The sequence below is a fragment of the Myotis myotis genome, unplaced genomic scaffold (genome assembly GCF_014108235.1).
Source record: "Myotis myotis isolate mMyoMyo1 unplaced genomic scaffold, mMyoMyo1.p scaffold_m19_p_33, whole genome shotgun sequence".
In the NCBI taxonomy this organism is placed as follows: domain Eukaryota; kingdom Metazoa; phylum Chordata; class Mammalia; order Chiroptera; family Vespertilionidae; genus Myotis; species Myotis myotis.
In genome coordinates this window covers 1,699,490-1,724,225 of record NW_023416339.1, presented here as the reverse complement: position 1 = coordinate 1,724,225, position 24,736 = coordinate 1,699,490, and the positions used below count along the sequence as shown (strand labels likewise).

General features: G+C 57.5%; 1 protein-coding gene and 1 non-coding gene across 7 annotated transcripts in view; one reads left to right on the top strand and one right to left on the bottom strand.

Annotated features, from left to right (window-relative positions):
• Positions 1-353: 353 nt before the first annotated feature.
• ADGRL1 (adhesion G protein-coupled receptor L1) overlaps positions 354-24,736 on the bottom strand; it is a 43,689-nt gene continuing 19,306 nt past the window's right edge. For 2 of the 6 annotated variants that reach the window (XM_036302742.1, XM_036302743.1), the window contains exons 4-24: positions 21,601-21,710; positions 18,098-18,112; positions 13,950-14,750; positions 12,755-13,069; positions 11,918-12,021; positions 11,441-11,626; positions 11,104-11,142; positions 10,738-10,921; positions 10,463-10,585; positions 9,816-10,030; positions 9,350-9,520; positions 8,688-8,897; positions 8,378-8,598; positions 8,171-8,237; positions 7,681-7,772; positions 6,960-7,128; positions 5,362-5,490; positions 5,085-5,181; positions 4,864-4,992; positions 4,674-4,691; positions 354-4,157 (exon numbers count right to left, since the gene is read on the bottom strand). In XM_036302742.1, coding sequence (XP_036158635.1) covers positions 3,415-4,157; positions 4,674-4,691; positions 4,864-4,992; positions 5,085-5,181; positions 5,362-5,490; positions 6,960-7,128; positions 7,681-7,772; positions 8,171-8,237; positions 8,378-8,598; positions 8,688-8,897; positions 9,350-9,520; positions 9,816-10,030; positions 10,463-10,585; positions 10,738-10,921; positions 11,104-11,142; positions 11,441-11,626; positions 11,918-12,021; positions 12,755-13,069; positions 13,950-14,750; positions 18,098-18,112; positions 21,601-21,710 — 4,138 coding nt within the window. In that variant the 3' untranslated portion in view covers positions 354-3,414. The remainder of the gene's footprint in view (positions 4,158-4,673; positions 4,692-4,863; positions 4,993-5,084; positions 5,182-5,361; positions 5,491-6,959; positions 7,129-7,680; positions 7,773-8,170; positions 8,238-8,377; positions 8,599-8,687; positions 8,898-9,349; positions 9,521-9,815; positions 10,031-10,462; positions 10,586-10,737; positions 10,922-11,103; positions 11,143-11,440; positions 11,627-11,917; positions 12,022-12,754; positions 13,070-13,949; positions 14,751-18,097; positions 18,113-21,600; positions 21,711-24,736) is intronic. The other 4 variants (XM_036302746.1, XM_036302745.1, XM_036302744.1 and 1 more) reach the window with 4 other exon arrangements.
• On the top strand, positions 22,942-23,044 carry LOC118652747. Its single transcript, XR_004966694.1, has one exon. It is a non-coding gene; the product is annotated as a U6 spliceosomal RNA (small nuclear RNA).

Below are 24,736 nucleotides of genomic sequence, written 5' to 3'. Positions count from 1 at the left end.
TTAGTATGTCCGGGCCAGGAAGGGCTTCTCTAGACACATGGCACAGTTGCCTGGCCCAGAGACTAGGGTGTGCACGCAGATATTGTAAGCCTCAGTTTCCCTGTCTTTAAAGTGGAGTTTTAATAACCTTTACCCACCCTAGAGTGTTCAACGAAAAACTGTACCCGAATTGCTGCTCAGCCAGGCCCAAGAACCTACCAAGTTTTGAGTAGGTTCTGGTTCTGTGACTCCAGGCCTCTGCCATGGGTTCTAAATGTTACAGTGCAGGCTCTTCAGTGTCAGAGCCTCAGGTGGGTGCTCAGTGCAGATTCACTCACCAGTTTTCACCCCTCAATGAGTCACACCACTCATCATTCCAAGAAATTCTTATTTTCTTTATTGTTTTTTTGACTCAACAATTTTTTAAAACTTTTTTTCTGAAACGTTCTTGTTGTTATGAGCCTTTTGTTTTGTTCTCGTTAAATGCACTCGACCCAAAATTGGTTTGGCATATCGAAAAGGAGACCAAGGAGGGACTGGGGGCATGGAGGAGGGGAGGCCCGAATGGACAGAGAAATTGAGAGAAGAGGAACATAGAGACAGCAAAAAAAAAATGCAAAGAGGTGGAAACACAGTAAGGAAGGCAAGGGAAACAAAAAAAACACACCCACAAAACAAAACCACCCCAGATAAAAATTAACAAGATTGAGAAGCAAATGAATCAAGGAAGGAAATAGGAGAGGAAACCAAGACCCTTTCTTCTCTATACTGTCCCAGCTGGGGTGGGGGGAGTCAAGGCACCAGGTCTGGTTGGGGTGCGGGGATGGACACCTGGGCTCTGGGTGGTGTTTTGCACTGTGCTGCAGTGGTGTTCAGCCCCACCAGGGGGCCCTGCCACACAGCTTTGAGGCCTAGGAATTCACCTTGGTGAACCTGGCTGGAATGGGAACCAAGGGACCCACTTACCCTCTCTCCCCTTGATTGTCCGTGTCTGGAGATAAAAGGAGGGCTGGGCAGGGAGAGGATGGAGGACTCCTTGCATGCCTCCAGTTCCCCTGGAAACTCTCCCACCCTGCTAACTTTTCAAGTCCTCTTGGTGTCAGGCCAACTCCTCCATTTACCTGTGTCTCCTGCCAGCTCTTTGCAGACCTCTAATTGCCCCTCTTGAAACCAAGGCAGGTCACATAGCTGGTTCCCATCCTCCTCACAGAGCCATCTGGACGAGATCATCCCCACTCTTACTTCTCTGGGTCCAGACTCACCCATGGTCTTCTGGTGAACAGGGTTAAGCCTCCCTGCCAGGAGAAGCTAGAGATGGAACCCAACACTGCCTTCTCCCCACACATGTACTCCCACACAGGACAAACCACCATCTTTGGTCTGACCCCTTCTCCCCTGACGGGGACAAGCCAGCCTCAGCTCCCCAGAAGGGAGGGGCTTTCTAGCAGCAAAAAGGGCCCCTCCAGCCACCTACCTGTCCCTTTTCTCTAGTTTCTCCCTAGAGCCCTTCCCCTTTAACCCAAAAAGTTCATGGTAGCAGCAGACTGAGACCCAAAGATGTTTGAAAACTCATGGCACTTGTGAGAAAAGAGGAAGGGGCAAAAAAGACAAGGAGGGGGTCAGAGCAGAGGTGGAGAGCCACCCCTGAGGAAATGGCAATTATGGGGCTGTGTTAGTGTGGCAATGGGACTATGCTACCCCCAGAGTGTGTGTGTATGTGTGTGTTCTGGAGGGCCAGGGTGACAGGCTAGAGAGGGGACCAGAAGAGGTACTCAGGAGACATTCCAAGCCTGACACTTCTTTAGGGCCTACAGGTTTAGGGTTGAGCCCCCAGAACATGGGTGTCCTGACTGGAGGCCCTGGTATCTTGCTTTGCCTCCTCTGTTGGAGGGTGTAGGGTAGGGAAGGTGATATTTCACCTTTGCACCCTATACCACCCCCACTCCCACCCAAACAAGACCACCTCATCATTCCTGGTCCTCCCTCCTCAGTCACATCAAACCCTGCTGTCCTCATTTTCCTCCCCCATCAACCTCTCTAGGCAGGAAATCAGCCGCTCATCCCCAGCCCAGAGTTCCAGAAGCAATGTACAAGAGGCAGGAACTCAAAGGGACAGCACAGCCATCTTGGCAAAAGCATCTTTGGGTGTGAGGGGTGCCTCCCCTGGGCCAGTGGGGAGGGAAGGGGTAGACAGGTCCCCGGTCCTGGGGCAGGCAGTGAGGTACACGCCCCAGGAGGGCTGACTGATGCCAGGGTCAGGCGGAGCAGGGAGGGAGGCAACAGAAATAGGTGCCTGGAAGGAAACAGGTTCTTTGTTTCGCTGTTGCTTCTAGATTTTTTTCTGTCTCTGGATTGTAAAAAGCTGCTCTGGTGGCCGCCCACCTGGCTGGGGATGCACACGTACACGGAGAAGTCCAGGCTGCAAGGCCCAGCGGTATAGCTCTGCTCCGGAGAAAGCCCGGGCCGGCTGGGCCGCAGGCTCCTGGTGGCTTCAAGTGATGAGATTTTCTTTCTTTTTTTTTTGTCTTTTCCATTTCTTTGAAATATTTACAGCAGTGGGAGAGGAGGAAAGAGGAAGGGAAAGAGGGCCCCTAGGGAAAGATCCAAACCCAGGACCCACTCCCCAGGGAGATCCAGACCCAAAATCTGCTCCCCAGATAGCCAAGCCCACAGGATTGGAACTGCCCAAATATGGCCACCCCTGTGGGCTGGGGGCCCTTCAGGGAGTTGTGCTTCATCAGGAGTCACCCCAAGGGAGGGGGTCAGTGGGTGCACTTGAGGAGGGCAAAGGGGACAGGTTTGCTGGGGAGGCAGGGACTAAGAGCAGAGGGAAGGAGCTTCAGAGAAAATTCAACCTTTACACCACCAGCCACAAATGCCCATTCCTCTTGCCCTGGGGCTTATCTCCTGGGCCAGAGGCCCCAGTCTCTAGGGAGCAGGGAACTGTAGTGCAGGAGGAACCTGTCCATCTGTCCTTCTGCCCCCATTGCTCCCTCCTGGTGCAGCCCAGCATTTCTGACTACAGAAAGAGGTGCAGATTGATAAGTTCCATCTAGCAAGGCCTTTGGTCCAGGGACACCAAAGCCCTCATTTCTCTCCAGCAGATAGGAAGAGCAGCGGGGAGGGGGAAGTCAAGAGTGAGATGTACCCTTCCAATTTCTCCTTCCTTATTCCCCTTGGGACCTCTGGGTTCCTCCTCATGGCACTTCCCCCAAAGTAAGCTGGTGCGTGTGGCTGGTGGGAAACCCTATCTGTGAACCCTGCACCTCAGGTCCCCACAGCAGGGCCCCCAAGAGGCCTCGAGGGCCCTCAGACCAGGGATGCCTGGAGAGTGGCCCACCAGCCACTGCCTCCTTCAGTCTCCCTATCCCCTCAGAGCCCTACTCAGGGTTCCCTCCCTGGCCTGGGCTACCAGCCCCCGGTCCATGAGGTCCCTCAGAGGCTGGTGACCAGCTGCATCTGCCCATCCCCATCAGGCCCTGGCCCCTCAAGGCCTGGGGCTGCCAAATAGCCTTCGTGGCTGGGCCGCCGCACCTGGTAGTAGCCCTGCAGGGGGTTTCGGGCCACCAAGGCTGGTGGGCGCGAGGTGTAATAGATTTCAGGGGGGACAGGGGGCGCGGGCGGGGGTGGGGGCAGGGCCTCACTGGGCCCCTCAGGGCTGCTGTCCGGGTAGGAGGGCGAGTCCCGAAGGTTGGCCCCACTGGCATAGAGGGAGTCCCGGCCCGGAGGGGAGGAGAGGGGCCGGCTGGTGGCCCCGTCCTCTGCTGTGCAGCTCTCTGACTCGTCCAGATCGCTCTGGTACAGCACCGACTGGGCCCGGGGCAGCAGCAGTGGCTCCTCCAGGGCCTTGTAGAGAAGTTCAATCTCCGCCCGGTCAGCACCCCCGGGCCCACCAGCCTCTTCCTCACTGCCACCCCCCGGCACAGGTGGCACCGGGGGCTCAGGTGGTGGAGGGCCTTTGGCCCCGCTGCTGCCACCCCGCAGGTTGTTGTGCACCAGCTCTGAGATGATCATCTTCTCAAAGGCGGCAGCATCTGCCAGGTTCCGGCCTCGGGGTGGCTCAGGTGCCCCATCCCCGGGAGGGAAATCCCCACTTCGCAAGGAGTAACTGTTGTTGAAGTTGCCGTTGAGGGGCAGTGTGTCCATGCCGCAGGCTTCCCGGCCTCCCAAGGGGTGCTCTGCAGGCAGAAGGGGGCTGCTCAGGGGGAGGGGCAGGCATTGGGAAGGATCCAGGCCATGTGAGGTGGGGCTGCCTGGTTTTACCCCTGCCCCTGGGGACTGGGGTCTTCCATTCCCTCTTTTCCTCATTGGCAGTGGGGCCACCCATCATGCAGGTTGGTGGAAGAGGGGGTGGAGACCAGTTTTCCCAGGTTTCCCTCCCAGCCAGGGACTCAGAATCTTAGTGGTGTGAGAAGACTGGGATGAGGAAGTCTCACACTGCTAAGATTCTGAGCCCCTGGCTGGGAGGGAAACTTGTGCTTGACCCTCATCTTCATTCCCCACCTGAAGCCCAAATACACCACCAACCAGCTGCCAAACCAGAGACTGCATGCATATGCTTGTGCGTGTGTGTTGGGGCGAGACGGGGACGCACTCTATGAGTTCTCCTCCCTAAATAAGTGAGGCCATCCAAGGAGGCCACTGTCTCGTTCCCCTCCCAGCCTCGGAAATGTTACCAGGAAAGTCTCACTTACTGGGTTCCCGGTAGCTCCCTGCAGGTGCCAGGCCAGGAGGGAAAAGAAAGAAGGTGAATGGGCTTGGAATGCTGAGTCCAGGCTCAGTTCAGGAGGCATGAGGGCACCCCAAGTGAAAACCCCTCAGGATGCAGACCCCACACTCCCTGACCTGGGCTGTTGCCCTCTCCCAGAACTAGAGTATTCTTACCTGGGGAGTTGAAGACAGGGGGTGAGGAGGGATTGAAGCCCACTGACTCGGCGATGAGGGTGTTGTAGGGGCTGGTGCCGCCACGAGGCTGAAGCACGGGGTTGGTCAGCAGGTGGTTCCCCATGGTACCTGCCCAGGAGGTCAGAAGTAACAGGGCGGCTTGGAGACACAGGCCAGGAATCTCAAGGGACTGGAGCCAGGGGCGAGGGATGCTGTCTCACCTCGGTTCAGGGTAGGGGTACTGTTGATGTCACCCGCCATGAAGGAAGATTCTGTCTGTTTCCTCACGGTGTCATTCCACATCCTCCGGATTCGGCTCTGGGGACACAGCCCAGACATAAGGGGACCCTCAAGCTGCCCACCCTCCAGAAACTTTCTGAGACCACTCGCCTGATGAACACCACCAAGGACCTGGGCAAAGCACTGCCCTGCCTCTGGGCTCCTGGGTCTAACACTCAGCCCAGGGAGCCTGCCTAGTGCCCGCCCCAGCTCAGATACCTGGGTCCCTGTGTAGTAGCGGGTGTTGCTCCGCATGGCTGAGGTCTTAAGCGAGCCATGAGCCCCCCCGGGCGGGGAGCGGATGCAGCAGTAGGAGTGTCGCAGGCACTTGCTGTACTCCTTGTGCACCTGGGGGGCGAGGAGAACAGGCAGCTGGTCGCAGGCGCCCCCACTCAGAGGAGTCCAGAGACCAAGCTACAAGCAGGCACCAGAAACCTGTTCTGTCCCCCAGCAGCCAGCCAGGTAGACTCTCTTTCCTTGCTCAGGCCCATCTTCCGTTCTTCACCTCCACCAGTTTCTTATCCATTCAATGACTCAACAGCTCTTTAATGCATATCCTCTATGTGTCAGGCACTGTTTAGGCTCCGGGGATAATCAGAACAAATGAGACATAAAGCCCTACCTTTCAGAGCTGCTATTTTAGTAGACAGAGACATAACATAGATGCAAACATCAGTACATAATGTAGGATGTCTATGGTGTTAGGTGCTGCGAAGGACCTATGGCTGGGGAGGGGTTAGGCAGTGCTGGGGGGTGTGGGGGGGTGGTGGTGGTTTGCAGATTTCAAATCATCAGGAGAGGCCTCACTGAGAAGCAGACATTTCGGCAAAGACTTGAGAGAAACAGACAGCAGGCCCTGTGATATCTGGGGAGGAGCAGGGAACAAGCCATGAGGACGGTCCATGTCTAGGTGTCTGAGAGGGCAGAGGGCACTGCTGGAAGAAAGGGAACAGAGGGGGCTCTGGTTGGACCTTGCGTGCCTGGAGGTTCCTATAAGGATGTCACTGTCCCTGTGTGTCCAATGGGGGCTGCCAGTTTTAAGAGGAGGAAGGATACAGTCAAACTTGCAGGACTCTGATTGGTATCTCCATCCCCAACCTTAGCCTTACCCACCTCACTGTCTCCCGAGACTAACACTGACAGGGCCCCACACTGCCTTCAGGACCAAGTACACAAATGCCTTGGCTCAGTTTCCATGGCTTGAGTCCTGTATGCCCTCTCCACATTCCTCTGCTTCTGTTATCACCTTCATTTACTTTCTTAAGATTTAGATCAGGGGCCCTCAAACTACGGCCCGCGGGCCACCTGCAAATACAAATATTGTATTTGTTCCCGTTTTGTTTTTTTACTTCAAAATAAGATATGTGCAGTGTGCATAAGAATTTGTTCATAGTTTTTTTTTAAACTATAGTCCGGCCCTCCAACGGTCCGAGGGACAGTGAACTGGCCCCCTGTTTAAAAAGTTTGAGGACCCCTGATTTAGATTTTAACATGTTTTATTTAAAAAGGAAACTTTCTATCACCACAAAACTCATAGTTCATCTCATAACTATTTAAGTAGGAAACATTTGTCTGGATGGGGCCCAGGATCATCTCCATTTTGCATGCCTGCTTGGTGCCCCACACCCTGGGAAGAGGCCATCACCATGTCCCAAATCCACCCTGCTTTCTTGCTCTTCCAGTCCTCTATCCTGCTCTTTTCCAGATCCTTCTTCACCCCTGGCTAAATCCTCCCGGACGCTGAGCCCATGCTCCCCTTGCAGCAGACACGGGTCCCTACAGAAGTCAGGCTACCTGGGCCTCCTCCCTGACCTCACCTTCTTCTGTAAGGCGCAGTGAAAGACGAAGATGAAGACCCCCTGGAAGGCGTTGAAGGTGGTAAAGAGATAGGCCATGACTACCGACTCCTTATTGATGAAGAGGAGGCCGAAAGCCCAGGTGAGGCCCAGCAGGAAGAGCAGCGCGATGGCCCCCAGGGCCCAGGATCTGGGGTGGGTGGGGAGGGAAGACAGGGACATCAAAGACCCGCTAGTGGTGATGCTTCCCCTGTTGGCCTCCTTGGGCCTGGACGCTCTCTGCAAAGACCCACCTAAGTGAGTAGGCCTCAGGATAATGGCCTGCCCAGCGACACTTCCACCTACCCTGGGCCTGAGGGGCAAGCAGAAGTCGGGGGTTGGGGTTTGTGAATGGTCAGTCATTCCCTGCATCTTTCATCCTTTTGGCCCTATTTCTAGACCCTTAAATTATCTTTTGCTGCCTATTTCTCTTTAACTTGCCCTGAAATAGACTCACTTTTGAATTCAGTCTTGCCCTAAGCAGTTATTCAGTTATGTCCCCCAAACCACAGGTTGAATGTGCTAGTGCCAGGTTTTTTAATACACATTAGGTAGATATATAACGAGCACAATAAAACACCATCTTTGTCCTTAAATCACATTGTGTGACAACAGAGTGACAGCACTACATTTTACAAAGTCCTGGGAGAGGCCGGGCCAGTGTGGAGTTTTTGTGGCAGGGGTGCAGGGAGGGGGTGCTCACTTAATGTTGTCTAGGCGACTCGAGTCAGGCTTGAGCACAGATGAGCTCCGGATCATCTTGTGCAGGGTCACCATGAGGAACACCAGGTTCACCTGGGGGCAGGACAAGGGGAGGGGCTGTGCTGGGGTTGCTTTGCCTGTGGTGTGAATTTCTGGCCAAGTCTCAGCCTGGACCTCCTTCTTCCGGGCCTCTTCTACAGGTATACCTGCCCCAGGTGCTCACTGACTGGTGTAACTGTCGGTTAACAGGGTTCCCACTACTGGAAAGACGGGGCCCACAGCCTGCCATAGAGCAGGGGCTCAAATTCCAGCTCCTAGATGGGTGAACCTCAATGCTGGAGCTCTACAGACCCGCTGTGCTCTCATCCTCTTAGTTGGCTGTTCAGTTCCCATGGTTTTCAAGGGCTTGGGGAGACTGGGATTGCACGGGGACAAGGCTAGCCTGGATAAAGGATGGAGACGCAGTACTGGGGTACCACCTTCCAGCTTACCACAATAACAAAGGAGACGGGCCCAATGAAGCTCCAGATGAAATAATTATCCACTCGGAGCCAGCAACTATAAAGGAAGCAGGGCCAGGTAGATAGAGGCAGAGGGGGGCCCCTCCCTCTGACCCCAGGAGCCCAGTGCCCCAAGGGTCCTGCTGTTGAGCAGGGAACCAGGCAAGAGGAGAGATGGGGGTAGGGGGAGGCACTCACGCCTTCTCGGTGCCATAGCTGCGGTAGTCAATGGCAGCTGCGATGCCTACCACCAGGGCTGGGAAGCAGTAGCCACCTAGGTAGTAGTACTTGGTGCGGGAGTACTCGCTCTCAAACACCTCTACCAGCAGCAGATAAAGGTGCACACCCTCCAGGCACAGCCAGGAGAAGGCAGCCAGGAAAAAGTAGTGCAGCAGGCCAGCGAAGATGGGGCAGGCAATCTGGGGGGCGAGGGCACCACAAATGAGGGGCTGCCAGCCAAGGTGGCCTCTCCTGCCTTCCCCCACCCCCTACCTTGTGCCTGGCCCACCTCATACTGAGTCTTGTCTATGCCAACCAGGAAGAGCAGCTCAGCCAAGAAGAGGTTGATGCACAGGTTCTTGTGGATGGTATTGCGGTCAGTCTGCAGTCCCCGCAGGAAGCAGAAGGTGGAGATGCAGATGGCCAAGCAGACCAGGGAGATCACGATGCCTACCCAGGTGATGACTGACAGCAGCAGCTCGTTGATGCGGCCCTGGTACTGGGGGACAGCAGAGGGTACACTCAGCACCCCTGCCCACAGCCGGGCTCACCCTGGGCTCAGCTAAGTGCCAGCTGGGGGCAAGGCTGCAGGCCACAAGTACTGCTGGTGCAGCCCCCACCCCCCTGGCCTACTGCCCCCGCTACCCCGGCCAACTTGCTGGCCCCACCGCTCTGCAGGTGGCGTGCTCACTTCCTCATGCCCTGGAAGGCATGTGGAGAGATGACAAAGGTGACACCAACTTGCTTCTCAAGTGGGCCTTGGGAGAAGGTGGGACTATGACCAGAGAGAACCAGATGTGTAGCCTCATCCCCTGGGCAAGACTGGTAGCCCCCCTGCCCATGAAGCTGGTCTTCCCTGGCACTGCCCATGCTTCACTCTATGATGCCATGCAAAGCTGGGCCAGAGAGTGGGCCCGCCAGGAGAGCGCAGCGGAGCGCCAGCCAGCTTACGATCTCACGGTGAGCCATGAGCACGGCAAAGTTGGTGAGGTGGCTGCAGGCACATGTGGTGTGGGTCTTGTTGGACTCCACCAGGCGGCAGCCCTGGGTCGACCAGTAGCCCAGCATGGAGCGCTCCGAGTAGTTCCAGAAGGAGCAGTTAGCATTGAAGTGGTTCTTGGCCTGTTGTGTGGTGGTGGCCGGGGAGTCAGATCTGGGGAGTCCCTCTCCAGCCCTCACACCCAGCCACAGGGATAGCAGCAAGCATGGAGAAGTGCTTGGAGCTCCAGGTGGCAGTTTGGTATCTCTGGGGACAAATGACCTAAGCGGTTGAGGTGGGGGCTGCGAGGGGGTGCATGGCCTAGGGAGGGGTGCAGACTTGCTCCTGGGTGGATGAGCAGGCAGTGGGAGGATATGCAGCATGGGAACACAAAAGATGCTGGGACCCTCATGGAGGGTAGGGGATGCCTCAGCTCACCTCCAGGTGGGCCACAGTAAAGATGACAGGGTCCATGAGGAAGACACGACTGGACTCCTTATTGATGGAGGCTGCAATGACCTGTGAGTTCACCACCAGGGAGGTGCCCCCTGGGCTGCCCGTGCCCGTTTCGCTCGCCAGCTTCACTGTGGCGTTCTCAGTGGACAGGAAAAGACCCAGGTTGTTGTAGAGGATGAAGACAACTTTGACCACCCCTGGGGAGGACAGGTGTAGTGGGGTTTGCCATCAGCCCTTGGCTGGTGCAGCTCCGGCCACTGGGACCTGTCTTTACCAGGCCGAAGCCCACGCGAGTGGGGCTCAGAGAACCCTGCCCTGGGACAACTGCTCGGTTGCAGGCAGTGCCAAACAACAGGGCAGCAGGCCGGAACACACAGCAGCTGGGTCCCTGGGCACCTCTCACTTGTGGTGTGATCTTGAGCAAATCCCTAACCTTCCTGTGCCTTAGTCTCAAATGGGACAGTCCTCCCTGAGCTCTGAGTATCAACTGCTGCTGCACCAAAGTGAGCCCTGCAGACTGAAGTGTCCTGGCCCTCCGGGGCTTTGGGAGACCCCATGAGTTATATTCCCCCAGCTTGAGCAGAGGACTTCAGGGAGCCACAAGGAAGGAGAAGAGAAGGGGCACTGACCATTGCGGCTGTTCTGCTTGATGGTGTTGGCTGACAGCTGGATGGAGTTTTCGCTCGGGTACTCCTGGGGGAACACCAGCTCCTGCACTTGGCCCTCTGTGTTCAGAACCGTGACCTCCAGGACTGTGGGACAGAGGATGGCAGGGCATACGGGATTGGAATCTGTGCCCAGTCCAGGGGCCAAAGGTCAAGGGCCAGGGTGGTCTCTGGAACAGGTGGGCCCCACAGTTCAAGGTTTGCACTTGAACTTGCCTCGGTGAGACTATAGCACTCACCCACATTCTGTTTGGCAGCCAGAAATCGGGCCGGCTCCCTGACATTGTCGGCCAGCAGGAAGGCACCCTCCTCCAGTACGTCCAGGAGCATGGTGGCTGTATGCACCTGCTCTGTGGCATTCATGTCCTTCCAGGACTCAAGAGCCTCTGGCCGCAGCAGGTTGTCCACCGTCTCCACCACAGCCTAAATGAGCAGGGAGAGGGGTTGGGGGGAGGGGGAAAGGTTGGGGGTGGCGCCATGAGTCGCCCCACATCCTCCAGTTCCTCAGGATGGCCTCTGTATCCCCTCCACTCAATCTCCACCCCCCAGTGCCTCCTGGGGCCTGCCCCACCCGCCTCAGACAGTAGAAGCCCTCTGGGCCTCACCTTAATGTAGTCCTTGCAGGTTCTCTCCCGCTTGTGCATCTAAGGAAAGGGATGGAGGCACTGTCAGGCCTGGCCTCCTGCCCTACTCATTCCAACACTCTCACTCTTCTGTGTCTGCCACCAACCTGGTGCTGGGCCATGAGTAAGAGTTGTTCCTAAGGGATCCCCCAACCCCCAGGACCCTCCAAGGTATCCCAGGAGGGAGATCAACAGGCCTGGATTCTGTCCTTCCTTCCTCTGACCATCATGGATGGCAGCCCAGCTCTTAGGTACTAGGCCAGAACCTTCCTGAGGCTCCAGGACAGAGCCCCCCATTGGCCCTGCTGCCAGGCCCCACCTTGTTATAGTTCTTGCCGGCCGACTCGCGCTCAATGGGCCGCAGAGCCTGCAGCTGGGCATCCAGGATGTCCAGCAGCTGTTCCATCAGCTTCACGGAGGAAGACACGTCTCCCGCATAAATGGAGCCCCGGGTGTGGCGGGCCAGCTCACTGGCAATGTTGGCTGCATTCTCCCCGCTCTTGATCTGAATGAGGCAGAAGTGGGGGACCCAGCTCTGTCAAGGATCATCTTGCTTCCCCATGGTCCCTTTGCACATGCCCGGCCTGCTCAGCCCTTCTCATTGCTCTCTGCGGCCCCTTCTCCCAGGTTGCCCTCTCCCCTACTCTGTACGCTAGAGAGTGGACCCACATTCCTGCCTCCCAGACCTGCCGCCCATTTGTCTCCCTCTGTGTCCCATTGCTCCACTGCACCCTGCACCCAGCCACCCAGAGCCCAGTGTGCACAGGTGCCTGAGAGGAGCAGCTGCTACTGGTACCTTCTGGGCCACCTGGTTGACCCAGGGGGAGGTGCAGTTGCTGAGGTCAGGGCCCCGGGGGTTCCAAAGCCCCAGGGCTGGTAGACACTGGAAGGAGGCAATTCCTGCAGGGACAGACAGACAGGACAGAGAAGGGAGCCACAAGGAAGGAGAAAAGGGGCCAAAGCAGGGGGAAAGGAGATGACAGAGAGGGCAAGTAGGTGAGGGGAACATGGAAGACCAGACATGAAGCAGGCCAGACAGTCAAGAGAGGTGTCACTCTGAGGTGACATAAGTCACCCCTGACTTCCCAAGCTCTCCCTCTTGGCTCCCCTTCCATCTTTGCCTACAGGAATAGAACCTTTTACAAAGCCCGTCTTGGAAGCCTCCTCTCCACAAAGCCTCTTCTGACCCTTCCCTCGGATCCCTGGAGCACATGGTCATGGCTCACCCCTCTGGCACTTCAACTGCCGTCTACCCTGCCATCAGCTGTTGCCAGGGCTGGTCCGCCTTAGCCTGAGACTGGGACACACCCAAGTCACCTCTGTGGGCTCCCTGCAGGGTCTACCTAGTGCTTTTCATGCGGCGGGTGCTCAGTACTGCAGGAGGGGACAGGGTTTGGGGTGGGGGAGGGTACTGAGCTACTACTATGCCCTGGGAGCTCTGTTGGAGTCTGGGGACACAGTGGCAGATATCAGGTACCCCTGCCATATAAAACCCAGGCTCTGGCAGGGGAGATGGACAGGTAAGTGCACCTGTGCTGAGTGGTGGGCATGTCCTGTCTCTTCCCTGCCCAGACCAGCAATAGCCACCCCACAAACCAGCCACAGTGGAAGTGACCGAGGCCTCTGCACTCACCTCGCGTCCCCTTGGGGCAGGGCCTCTCCACCAGCATGCCCTGCTGGGTGGCCGGCCACTGGACCCGCCGCACCTCTCGCGGTTCACAGAAGAGCTCTGGAGACACGTGCAGATTAGGGGCTGGGGGCCGCCGGGTACTGGGGGCTGGGGCTGTGGCTGGAGGCAGGTCAGGTCCCAGCTGGTTGATGGCACCCACCGGGTGTGTGGTGAGAGGTGCCCGGCGGAGTGGGGTGGTGGCTGCAGGTGAGGCCGTGCTGGTGAGGGGTGTGGGCCGGACTGTGGTGGTCGTGCTGAGGGGCGGGGAAGTGGCTGGGCCTGGAATGGAGAGGAGACAGGAGACAGAGTCACCCCCATGTTCGGGGCCTTGCCACAGCATGCCTGGGTACTTGGATCCCTGGCATCTTAGTGTTTTTCTTGCCAATGAAGTAGAAAGGTGTCCTGGTCCCCACTGGGTCTGGAAGGGGCTCTCCCCTGGCATTCTCTCTGCCCACAGAGATCCCTCACTTCTGTAGGACCATGTAAAGCAGCCAAAGGGGTTAAGAATTCACTCCTGTGCACCCTGAGGTCTGAAAGAACAACTGGAGAGGACAGGCCATGAAGGCAGGGAACATGGCCACCTCCCATCCTCGGTTACTCTCACTCTGGCCTGTAACCTGGCCAGGTCCCTCCCCTCGGGTGGGAGGCCCTCAGTTTCCCATTATGCAAAGGGAGCTGGATGAGATTAGGCTTCCTGGACCCCTGGGGCTGCTCAGAGATGGCTCAGGGCAGCTGAGGGGGCAAATGAGACTACAGAGAGGCCCCACCCCATCAACAGCAGCAGCAGCTCAGCCTCGTTCTGTCTCTGGGCTTCCACTCAAGATTTTGGTTGATAAGGGTTCCATGGCTAAAAGTGCACAGGCCACTGGGAGAAGCAGTGCATTCGGGGGTTAGGTGCCCAGAGTTCTGAGTCCAAATCCTCGAAGTACATAAACTAACCCCCAACCCCCAGGGCTTAGTTTCCTCATCTGTAAACGGGGTAGTGACAATCCCTGTGACTACGAGGGTTATTAGATGAATTAAATGCTTAGAACATGAGCTGTGTAACTCCATTCAAGGTCTCCCCCAACCCACCTCCAGGTCCCTAAGAACTCCAAGTGTGCCCCCCACCCTGGGACTGGGGGTGAGGCCTGGGGCAGTGAACGGGAGCCATCCTCACCGGCACTGGGGTCCGGAGGCCCAAACTCCAGGCTATAGCGCACCACGAAGTAGTTGTTCCAGACGTAGAGCTGGTTGTCACGCGGGTTGTAGTCCACAGAGGAGACGAACTGGTAGGGGTTGGGGAAGGCCAGGCTGACCGGCTCCTCGCGGTTAGCGTTGGTGTTGAAGGCATAGTCCACGCGGTTGCCAGCTGCCTCACTGTCGTCATCCACATAGACCGAGCGCAGCACGTAGAGGACACCGCACACCATGAAGGCGTTGGACGCCGAGCGCTTGTCGTATCCTGTTTCCCACGTGCCCTCGAAGCGCAGCGTATAGGGGTTGAGCTGGCTCACCACCAGCCGCCCGTTGTTGCCCTCAGTGGCATAGATGACCCACAGCCCATTCTCGTCCACGGCCAGATCGATGTCAGTCTTGCCTCCCCAGCGGTAGGGCGAGGTGTCATGGTAGTTGGCAGTGTTGATGACTGTCTCCCCGCTCTTGATGCGTGTGCGCAGGTCGTATTTGACAATGTTGCGTGTGCGCTCCTTGTTGTAGAAGACAGCGCCGTCGTAGACCACAAAGCCGGTGCCATCTACGCGGTTGGGCAGGCGGTAGGTGGTGGTGTGGCGCGCTGCCACGTAGTCCTCCCAGGAGGCATACTCGGTCAACGTGTCCGTGCGGTAGGGGATCCAGGGCATGACGTAGATGCGGTCCCCCGCCTGCAGTGGATCCTTGCACCACGCACCAGACTGGTGCTCCGACTCGTGCGTGGAGGTGGGCTCCAGCACCTTCTGCAGGGTCCCTGGGCACACGAAGACTGGGCAGGGTGGGTGGGAGGAGAGGACACAGGAGAGGAGGTGCAGGGATGAGGGAGGGGAGGAGAGAGAAAGGGGAAAGAGAGGCAGTTGGTCACAAGGCCAGGGGGAAGCCAGACTGTCCCCTCCTGCTGCTGCAGTCACGGTTGCTTGGTAGGGCTGGTGATGGGAAGGGGGTTTCCGGGCTGGGATCCCTGCCCGCCCAGCTGCCCCTCTCCCTGGAGATGTCAACCCTGGAGGCCATTAAGAGCAGGGTTAGTGGGAGAAGGTGGTACCCCTCTTTCTTTTTCTGGCTGCTAGAGACCCCACAGGCTGGGGATAAGGGGTTTGGCAAGAGCCCTCCCAGAGACTTTCTCGTGTGCCTTAAGCATGGCGGAAAGACCTCACTGCAGCTGCTGCCTGGCAGCTTTCAAGTTCCAGGGACTCAGTGCCCTGCCTCTTGGCCATCATCTCCACCTCCCAAGGAAGAGCTAGAGTGGAGGGTCCCATCCTTCACCCATACAAGGAAAGATTTTTTTTTTTACTCCCCTTTCTTCCTCCTGCAAAAATTGCAAGGTAGTGATGTTTCTGTACCCACTGTGGGTGTCAGGAGCATCCCCCCATTCCAGGGAAGGGGAAGCACCCAAGGTTCCTGATGCAGCCTGTGCCCTCCCCCAGGACCCACACAATCAGGAAGGGTTTTTGGAAAAGTCCAGCCGCTCCCCTACGATGCCCAGCCCTGCCCCCAGCCGGCAGGGTCTCTCATGGGGTTTGTTCAGCAGCAGACACTGACACTGGTGCACAGGGATGGGGGTGGGACATGGGGAGGGAGGGGACTCCCCAGGAGAGTTGGGGAGGGGGGAAGGAAAGCTGTGTGGAGGGAAGAGAGACAAGGTAGGGCCCTCAGCAGAGGTCCTGGCTCCAAGGGAGGCACGCTGGAGACCACCTGGGAAGAAAGGTTAGTGCTGGCAGAGGAGAGAGGGGGTGAGCAGAGAATTCACTCCAAGGCCCAGGCCCGACTGAGGGTCCCTCAGGGGGGCACTCCCAGGTCCAGCTCAGAGTGGGCAAGGGAGGGAACCAAGTGCTAGGATAAAGACCCAGCCCACCCCAGCCAGGCCCCCCCCCCCCACCTCCCCTGCCCCGGACCCAGATTTACCTGCAACCATCCCCGGCTCGGGAGGAGGGACCAAGGCAGCGTTGATGTCAGAAAGGTGGGGGGCCCCGCCCCACCCCCCCATTCCCTGAAAAGGAGGAAAACCTCAACTGCATCTCGTTGGCCCCCACTGGCCTGCCCACCCTACCCCATCATGTCCCAGGGCTACCTACTCCTAGGCTCCCCTGCTGACCCAGTGGCGATCTGGACTCTCATGGTCAGCATGGCCAGACTCCCCTCCTCCTCCCAGCGTGATGACAGTCAGAGGCCCCTCCATCCAGGATGGCTGGGCCTCCCTCTCAACTCCCTGCTAGCAGAACCCACAGACTGGCCAGAGTGAGGGCTTGCAGTGAATTCTCTGCTTCTGCTTGGCTTGTCACCAAAGCAGATGGCCCCAAGGGAGACAGGAAGGGCTGGGACCTGGTCCTGGCTTGGGAGGCAGCCCAAGGCTCCCCAGGCACAAAGCAGCCAGGAGCATGCCCTGTTTTAGGAGAAGGGGCACCCAGGGCACAGAGGTGGGCAGGGACCAGAGGATCCTGGCTTGGGCCCTGGGGCTTCACTATCTCCCTGTCCCTGGTGCCCTGAGGTGTGGGCCTGTCCCTCCACCAGTTTCCTCTGTGCCAAGGTCTCCCCTCTCCCCAAGCCAGGGGGGCTCCTGCCAGCTGTGTGTGTGAGGGGGGCGGTGGGAGGTCTCAGAACATGACCTGGTCAGAAGGGTGTGGAGGAGGAAAGTGTGGTTAGAGGTTACCCTGGGGAAGGGGGAGAAGATGAGAAAGGGCCTGGGGCCTTTGCCAGCAAGGACCCCTCCCTAGCACCAAGCTCCCAACACCTCCTTTTCCCTCCCCGCCTCTTGAAGAGAAAAGATCCAGGGCTGCATATCCAAACCACCACCGGACCTGCAAGAAGAGTGTCTGGTGCTGGGTGGGAGAGACTCCCGGAAAGAGACTCGGAGTGGCAGGGTGTTTGGGGCAGACCATGGGCTGGCTGCCCGGGCCTCTCTGAGATGGGGGAGGGAGACAGCGGGAAGTGGAGCAGCTTGGAGGGACCCACTCCACCCGCCTCGAATGGGAGGCTCCACAGACCACCGTAATTTCACGACAAAAGCTCTACGGAAAGGCATCTCACCCAGCCCCTCCCCTGCTGCCAGCCTCAGAGCTGTCAGTTCCCCAAAACTTTCAGGGGAGAAAGCAACCATCCCCAACTCCTGCCCTCCCCTCCGTGACAGACAGCCCTCTCCACCACAGAGTTCTCCTGCTCCCCCAGCTGAGGTTAAACCCCGGCAAGAAATTACGGTGCTCCTGGAAGTCCCTGGCCTATCCTGTCCCCGCCCCCTCTCCCTGGTCCTCTAACCACAACAGCCCAGAAGAAACCCTGACTGCAGCTTCGCAAGTGTTTCAGAACCAGAGAAAAATGCTCCCCCATCCCTCGATCCCCCCCCCACCAGGCCCACCCCCACCCCCTTACCCCCACATTTGACAGGCTGCCCTCCCAGGGTTGAGGACAGTTCATACCCCTCCCCAGGGGTGGGCCCCCAACTGGCCGAGGTTGGGGGATAGGGGTGGGGGAGACTTGTGCTCTGTGCTCCAAAACAGCTCTGGGCCTTGGAAACACCAAACCAGAAGGAACTTAAGCCACCAGGAGCCTGAGGGACAGGATGAATCTGCTCTCCAAAAGGAAAACAAAGGTGTCCCCTCCATCCCGCCTCCCCCAACAGGGCATAAGTTACCAAAGTTGGGGCAGGAAGAGAAGAGACGGTTCACCTGGTGCCCCCCTACCCCGCCCCCAGTCTGGAACCAGGAAAGGGAGTCCCCACCCACCCAGGATGCTTACAAACTTCTCCTGAAGGAGCAAAAGAAGTATGAGAGAAGGCCAGGTCCCCTAGCAAGGGCCAGGAACTAGGAAGGAGGGACAGGGAAAGACAGAGAGGCAAAGAGGGAGAGAGAGAGAGAGAGAGAGAGAGAGAGAGAGAGAGAGAGAGAGAGAGAGGAAGGTCCTGCCCGCGTACTCAGAGGAGCTTCCTCGGGTGTCTGGAGGGTGGAGTCACCCATGGCTGGGCCAGGGCTGGCCCCACTGGGAGGACACCTGGGGCGGGAGCTATCAACTGGACCCAGTGGGGGTGGGAGAAGAAGGGGCCAGGAGGGGAGGGCGGTCACATAAGTATGGTACAGGTAAAACAAAGTGTGAGTTAGGGGTTAGCATTGGTAACAGTGCGTTTACCTTTCTGCTCCACTTCTACTTTAAGCATCGGAAGAGAGAGAGAAAACAAATTGAAAAAAAAATGTGCAAGAAAAAAGAGAAAAAAAAAGAGATTAAATTGCTTTTGTTTCTTTTTTGGCAACATGTCCCCTTTTCCTTTCTTTCCTTACTCCTGGTTCCCCAACCCCAAATGTTGCATCAGCTCAGCCCCCACCCCCCAAGTCCCTTCCTCTGGGGTAGGGTTGGGGCAAGAGGTCATGAGGGAGACAACCACAGGGAGGGGAAAACACGCAGGACAGAGAACGAGAGAGACACGGGGGAGGGGAAGACAGGTAGGCAGGAGGACCATGCCTTCAGATGTGCGTGGGCACCCTCATGGGAGGGGGGAGTCCAGCTGGGAGGCAGGCTCTGGTTAGGGGGGCACCGGGGAGGGAGTGGGGGGACACTCTGGTCCCCCCTCGCCCTGTCTGCTGCCCTCCTGCCAGAACCAGGGGCCCAGGGAAGGAAGCCCGGTTCCTCCCGGGCCTGGGTGCCCGGAACTGAGAGAACAGGCTAAACTCCTTCCAGTCTGTGCTGGCCCCACCTGGGAGCAGCTGGGTCCCCCCCAACCCTCACCACCCAGAAAGAGCCAACACAGAGAGGGTGGCAGAGTTGGACACAGAATGACGGAGAGGCAGACAAGCAGAGCCCCCTTGGGCCTCAGAGAGCTGGGGTGGGAGACAGAGGTAGAGAGGGAAGAGGCTGGGGTGGGGAGACATCACACAGGGCAGGACAGCAGGTGGCACAGACACGCTCCCCCGAGACTCAGTTTCTCTGCCCAACAACCCCCCTGGGGGCCCCGGAGCCAGGAGCTCCACGCCACCCGCTGCCTGGTGGGCCGGCGGTACCTGGGGGAGGAAGGGGCATGGTTAGACTGTGCACAGCTGCAAGGCAAATCCAGTGTTAGTCGTGCCTGTCCAATGTGTGTCTGGCGGGGACCCCACACACCCACTGCCCCAGCCCCACGGTAGCCCCCACACTCCCCTCCCACCCCCCGCCGGCCTGCACCAGCACTGGGATCACCCCAGCCTCTGAAGCCTCAGGCTCGGTGCCCTGGCCCCTCAGGAACCTCTGCCAGGGCCTGGCTCTCCTAGCTCCTCTCTGGAGAAGCAGGGAGTTCCACAGGGGAGGGATGGCTGCATCCCTCACCCAGCGCCTCACCCAGGGCCTGGAACACAGGAGGTGCTCAGCAAACGTTTGGGGACGAGTGTCCGGCCTCCCTGTCTGGCTTCAATCCTCCTGTTAACCCAGCCCCCTTCCTCTGGGACCAGGAGCTAACGAGTCTGCATGCCTAGGACACAGGTGGCCCCCCCGCCCCCCCCCCACAACCACTGTGTGTGTCCTATCTCCCCCCGAGTTCAGGCTAGCTCTCTCCCATCAGCCTGGGGGCCGCCCATCCCCTGGGCTGACCTGCCTACCTCCTGGCCTTTGTGGGTCATGCTCCTGCCCACCTGGGGGTCTGCTCCAGGAGGTCTCCCCACCCCTTTCCTCCCAAGGCCCTCTAAGCTTTCCTCCTGCTTCTCTACCTGTGTGGCATCCACTTTGGACTCCACTTGGACCAAGGGGTTTTTCTCTGCCCTGCATCCCATCTGCCTCAGGAGGAGCTGGGTGCATCATCAGTTGTTGGGTTCATTCTGATCACCAACAGCAATAACAATAACTGGTAGTTACAGCGGAAACAATGACTACCAAGTGCCCAGCACTCACTTGGTGCCAGGGACTGTGCTAGGCACTTCCTGGGCAGTCTTTTGAGAACCCGGTCTATAGATGGGGAAACTGAGGCTCGGTGAGGGGAAGCAACAAGGATGAGGCCACACGCTGGCAAAAGCGGGTATCACTTCCTGCACATCTGTGACTCAGGGCCCGAGCTTTGTCCATGTTCCCTCTTCCTGCAGTGTCTCAGGAGGGGTTTGGTCCCTTCCCCCATCACAGATGAGTATTCAGGGTCAGCCGGCTGGAAAGGGCACTCGGACCACTACTGAGCACATCCTGAGCCAGGCGTGGGCCTGGGCACTGGGCGGTGAGGATTCGCCTCTGCCCCTGGGAGCAGGCTCTGAGGCGGGCCCTGGGCCGGCTGCTTCGCTCTCCCCGCCCCTGATGGCGGCCCAGAGAAACGAAGTCACTTGCTCAAGTTTCAGAGCCAGAAAAATTCAAGAGCCTGGCCAAGCTTCGGACCAGCCCGATTTCCTGTGTGCTAAGCTCCCCACCTCCTGCCTTCCTTCCCTGCCCCCAGCCCCGGGGCGGGCAGTGTCCCCAGTGCTGTGGGAACGCTTCAGGGATCAGTCAGGCGTCCCCCTCGGGCGGTGGCTGGAGGCCTGGTCGCTGAAAGGAAAGGGTGAGGAGTAAAAGCAGAAAGTGATGGAAGCACATAAGCGATGCTGTTCCCAGTGTAGATCATCACCTGCGAGGAGAAATCAAAGGTTGGGGAGAAGGCTGGAGTGGGAGGGGGAGAGGCGGGAGAGTCACAGGGCCCCCCGTTCCCCATCCCTGCCCCCCACACACCCCTGCCCCCCACACGCACACACTCTGGTGGCCCTGCCTCCGCCCCCCTCTGCCTGGAGCCTACCTCCTGGCTCAGTGAAGCTGGGGGTTGGGGAAGGAAAGGGGAGGTGGAGGGAGTGAGGAGGAGGATGCTAAGGTGGGTGCTGAGGAGGAGAGACCCTGTCTTTGTCAGCTGCCCTTCACCAGGTGTAAGAAAGCCAGGCCTCTGGCTCCCCAGGTCCGCCTGGGAGCCTCCCTCCGTGCACCATGGCGGCACTTCCCTGGCAAACAGGAAGTGCTATTCTGGTGATGGGCAAACCGACCAGGAGATGGGACTCCGTGGAAGACAAGACGCCCCAGCCCTTCACACCGAACCCAACACGAGGCCTCAGCAGTGGTCTGTCTCTCCGTGGACATAAAGTCCAGCTTCCAGGACGGGGAAAGGGCAGGAGGGGGCAGCGAGGGGTGAAGAGGAAGGAGAGGGAGCTCAGAGAGAAGTGTGGTGAGTGAGAGGGAAGGGCAGGTGTGTGTGTGGTGGGGGAAGGGGGGGCCAGGAAGGGGAGGGATGAGAGAAGAGGGGGGCAGAGGGATGACAAGGCAGTGGGGTTGAGGGAGAGATGTAAGTGTGCCAAGCAGAGTGGGGTGTGGCCTAGGAATGTGTAAAGGAGCCCGGGCACCTGAAGCAGCAGGGCCAGGGGGCCAGGGTGACAAGGGCTGGAGAAGGGGCCCTGAGGAAAGGACAGTTTTTGGTGGTGGCTGGGGAAAAGGCGGGGGCGGGGGAGCTAGGGCGTGGACAAGGGTGACTAGAAAAAGGGAGTGTGGGAGGGAGGGAACAGGCCCAACTGTCCCCCACGCACCTGGCCCCAACTTGGCCCCTTGTGCGTGCGTGCGTGCGTGCGTGCGTGCGCGTGCATGTGCGTGTGTGTGGCGAGTCAAGGTGTCTCCTCCTCGCTCACTCTGGGTAGGGGAAGGGCCCGGTTCGCATGAGGAACAAGAGGACTCACTGTAGGGGACACAGTCGTACTGCACCTCCAGGTACTTGTAGGTCCCAGGACAGGGGTCAGGAAAGGCGTCGGAGCCGGCAACCACCACGCACTGGGTGCGGTTATTACACCTGTGGAGGAAAGACGGAGATGGGAAGACAGGCCTAGAACTGGGGGCTCCAGGGCAAGGAGAAGAATGGGTACCCCCAAATTTGGAAGGAACCATGGAGACCAAAGCCTTTCGTGGATATTGTTTTCCGCTTCCTGCCAGCTCTCTCTTCCACTAGATAGGGTTTCTTCTACTCTCCACCCCAGCATGGCAGGAAGCGCAGGGCTGGGACCGGGGCAGGGCCCTATAAACTGCTTGCCGAGCCACCCCTCATGGCTTCCATCCAGCACTGGTGCTATGGCATCCTTGGCATTTTCCCTCAGTTGACTGTGAAGCCCCTCCTTTGTTCACGGAAGAGTTCAGTGATTCTCTCTCATCACTGATGTTTCTCTCTCTCTCCCTCTCACCTTCCTCTCTGAAATTAATAAAAACATATTAAAAAGTAATAATGAAAGATGTTTCTCTGCTGTCTGTCCCCAGTCAGGGTCTCTGTGTCCTGGAGCAGCCCAGGTCTCAGCCCGCAGGACATTGACCTGATCGTGGGTGCACAGGAAGCAGTTTTGGGGGACTCCCTGACAGATATGGGGCAGGGGGGCGCCTGTGTCTTCTCTCTTCAGTCCTGCCCTTAACTAATGAGGATCTGCTCATACCCACCCCCTCAAAACCCTTCTTTAAAAATAGAACATTGGGGCCAGGCGCACAGTGGTAGCGGGCCTTGAGCGGCAGGGGGTGGGGTGGAGTAAAAAAAGAAAAAGAAGAAAAAACACACAGAACATTGGCCTGGCCAGCGTGGCTCAGTGGTAGAACATTGACCTATGAACCAGGAGGTCACGGTTCTATTCCCGGTCGAGGCACATGCCCAGGTTGAAGGCTTGATCGCTAGTGTGGGGCATGCAGGAGGCAGCCAATCAATCCTTCTCTCTCATCATTGATGTTTCTGTCTGTCTCTCTTTCCCTCACCCTTCCTCTCTGAAATCAATAAAAATATATTAATAAATAAATAAATAAAAACAGACACTGGTGCCCTGGCCGGTTTGGCTCTGTGGATAGAGCGTCGGCCTGGGGACAGAGGGGTCCCGGGTTCGATTCCAGTCGAGGGCACATGCCTGGGTCGCAGGCTCGATCCCCACTAGGGGGCGTGCAGGAGGCAGCCGATCCATGATTCTCTTCATCAATGATGTTTCTTTCTCCCTCCCTCTCTGAAATCAATAAAAATATATTAAAAACAACAACAACAAGAAAAACAGACACTGGTGCTCGCTTTAGCAGCACATATACTAAAATTGTACGGTACAGAGATGAGCACGGCCCCTGTGCAAGGCTGACATGCAAATTCACGAGGCGTTCCATATTTTTAGACAATAGTGTAGTGAAGGCCTGGGGGGAGGGTCAATGGATAAAAGGGGGACATCTGAAACACTTTCCACAATAAATAAAAACAGCACATTGGCCTCAGAAGGTTAAGGAGAGTTACCTATGGCCCAGAAACTCCATCCCTTGTTATATTCCCAAAAGAACCGAAAGCAAGTGCTTAAACAACCCAAATATCATACCCGAATGGATGAACAAAATGTGGTCCATCTTTACAACAAAATAGTCCTCAGCCATAAAAAGGACTGAAGCGCTGACAGGCCACAATGTGTATGAACTTCAGAAGATGCTGCATGAGAGAAGCCCGGCACAAAAGGCCACGCCTCACGACTCCACATGCACGAAACGTCCGGAATTGGCAGATCCAGAGACAGAGAGGAGATCAGCTGCCAGGAGGAGGGGGATGGAGAGTGGCCGCTAATGGGTACGGGGTTTCCTCCTGGGGTGATGAAAATGTTCTGGAACTAGGTAGGGATGGTGGTTGCACAACTTGTAAACATACTAAATGCCACTGAATATTTCACTTCAATAGTGATTTTTATGTTATGTGAATTTCACTTCCATATAGAGAAGAAAAGGGAAAGCCGCTGGCCTTCCAGCGAGGGGGGATGAGATGGATGCAGGAGGCACCAAACAGGGAAGCGGGTGCTGATGGTCTCGTCAGCTCCTCACTGTGTTTATTCTGGGGTGTCTCTGTCAGAGCAGTGAGCTGTACCCTAACTGATACAAAGCACCTCCAGGTTGCCCTAGCCAGTCTGGGTCAGTGGACAGAGCATTGGCCTGTAGACTGAAGGGTCCCAGATTCGATTTTGGTCAAGGGCATGTACATAGGTTGCAGGCTCCTCCCCAGCCTGAGCCCTGGTTGGGGCATGTGCAGGAGGCAACCAATCCATGTGTTTCTCTCACATCGATACTTCTGTCTGCCTCTCTCCCCCACTCTCTCTAAAAATCAATGGAAAGATATCCTTGGGTGAGGATTAAAATAAAATAAAATAAAAATTTTTAAAAAGCACCTCCAGATTTTTAAAATATATATATATTTTTATTGATTTCAGAGAGGGAAGGAGAGGGAAAGAGAGATAGAAACATCAATGACGAGAGAATCATTGATTGGCTGCTTCCCGGACGCCCCCTACTGGGGATCGAGCCTGAAACCTGGGCATGTGCCCTGGACCTGAATCGAACCCGGGACCTTTCAGTCCGCAGGCCGATACTCTATCCACTGAGCCAAACCGGCTAGGGCACACCTCCAGGTTTTAAGACAGTGGAGCAGCGGCCTCAGGACACTCGCAGCCCCGGTGGCCATCCTGCTCGGTGTTCCCCCCTCTGGACCTGACAACCCATTGGCACTGGGCCAGTCGCTGTGCTGGGTGCTGGGAGACGCCACCAACCCCGGTGCCAGTGCTGAATGAACCCTCAGGCAGAATCTGGAGAGCAGGAGGGAGGGAGAAAGGTTCCAAGGAGAAGGGGGCACTGCCCAAGCGAAGACTGGGAGGCTGGACCGTCACCACCCATGCAGGGGAGACTGGGAGGGGAAAAGGAGGCAAGATTATTAGAGGGGGGTGGGTGCTGGGGAGAGAAAAGGTGCGAGGGAGGGGATGAGGCAGCTCCAGCCTGGCCAACCAGGCTGAACCATCTGCCCACACCTGTCCTGTGTGCCCCAAACTCTCAGGGCCC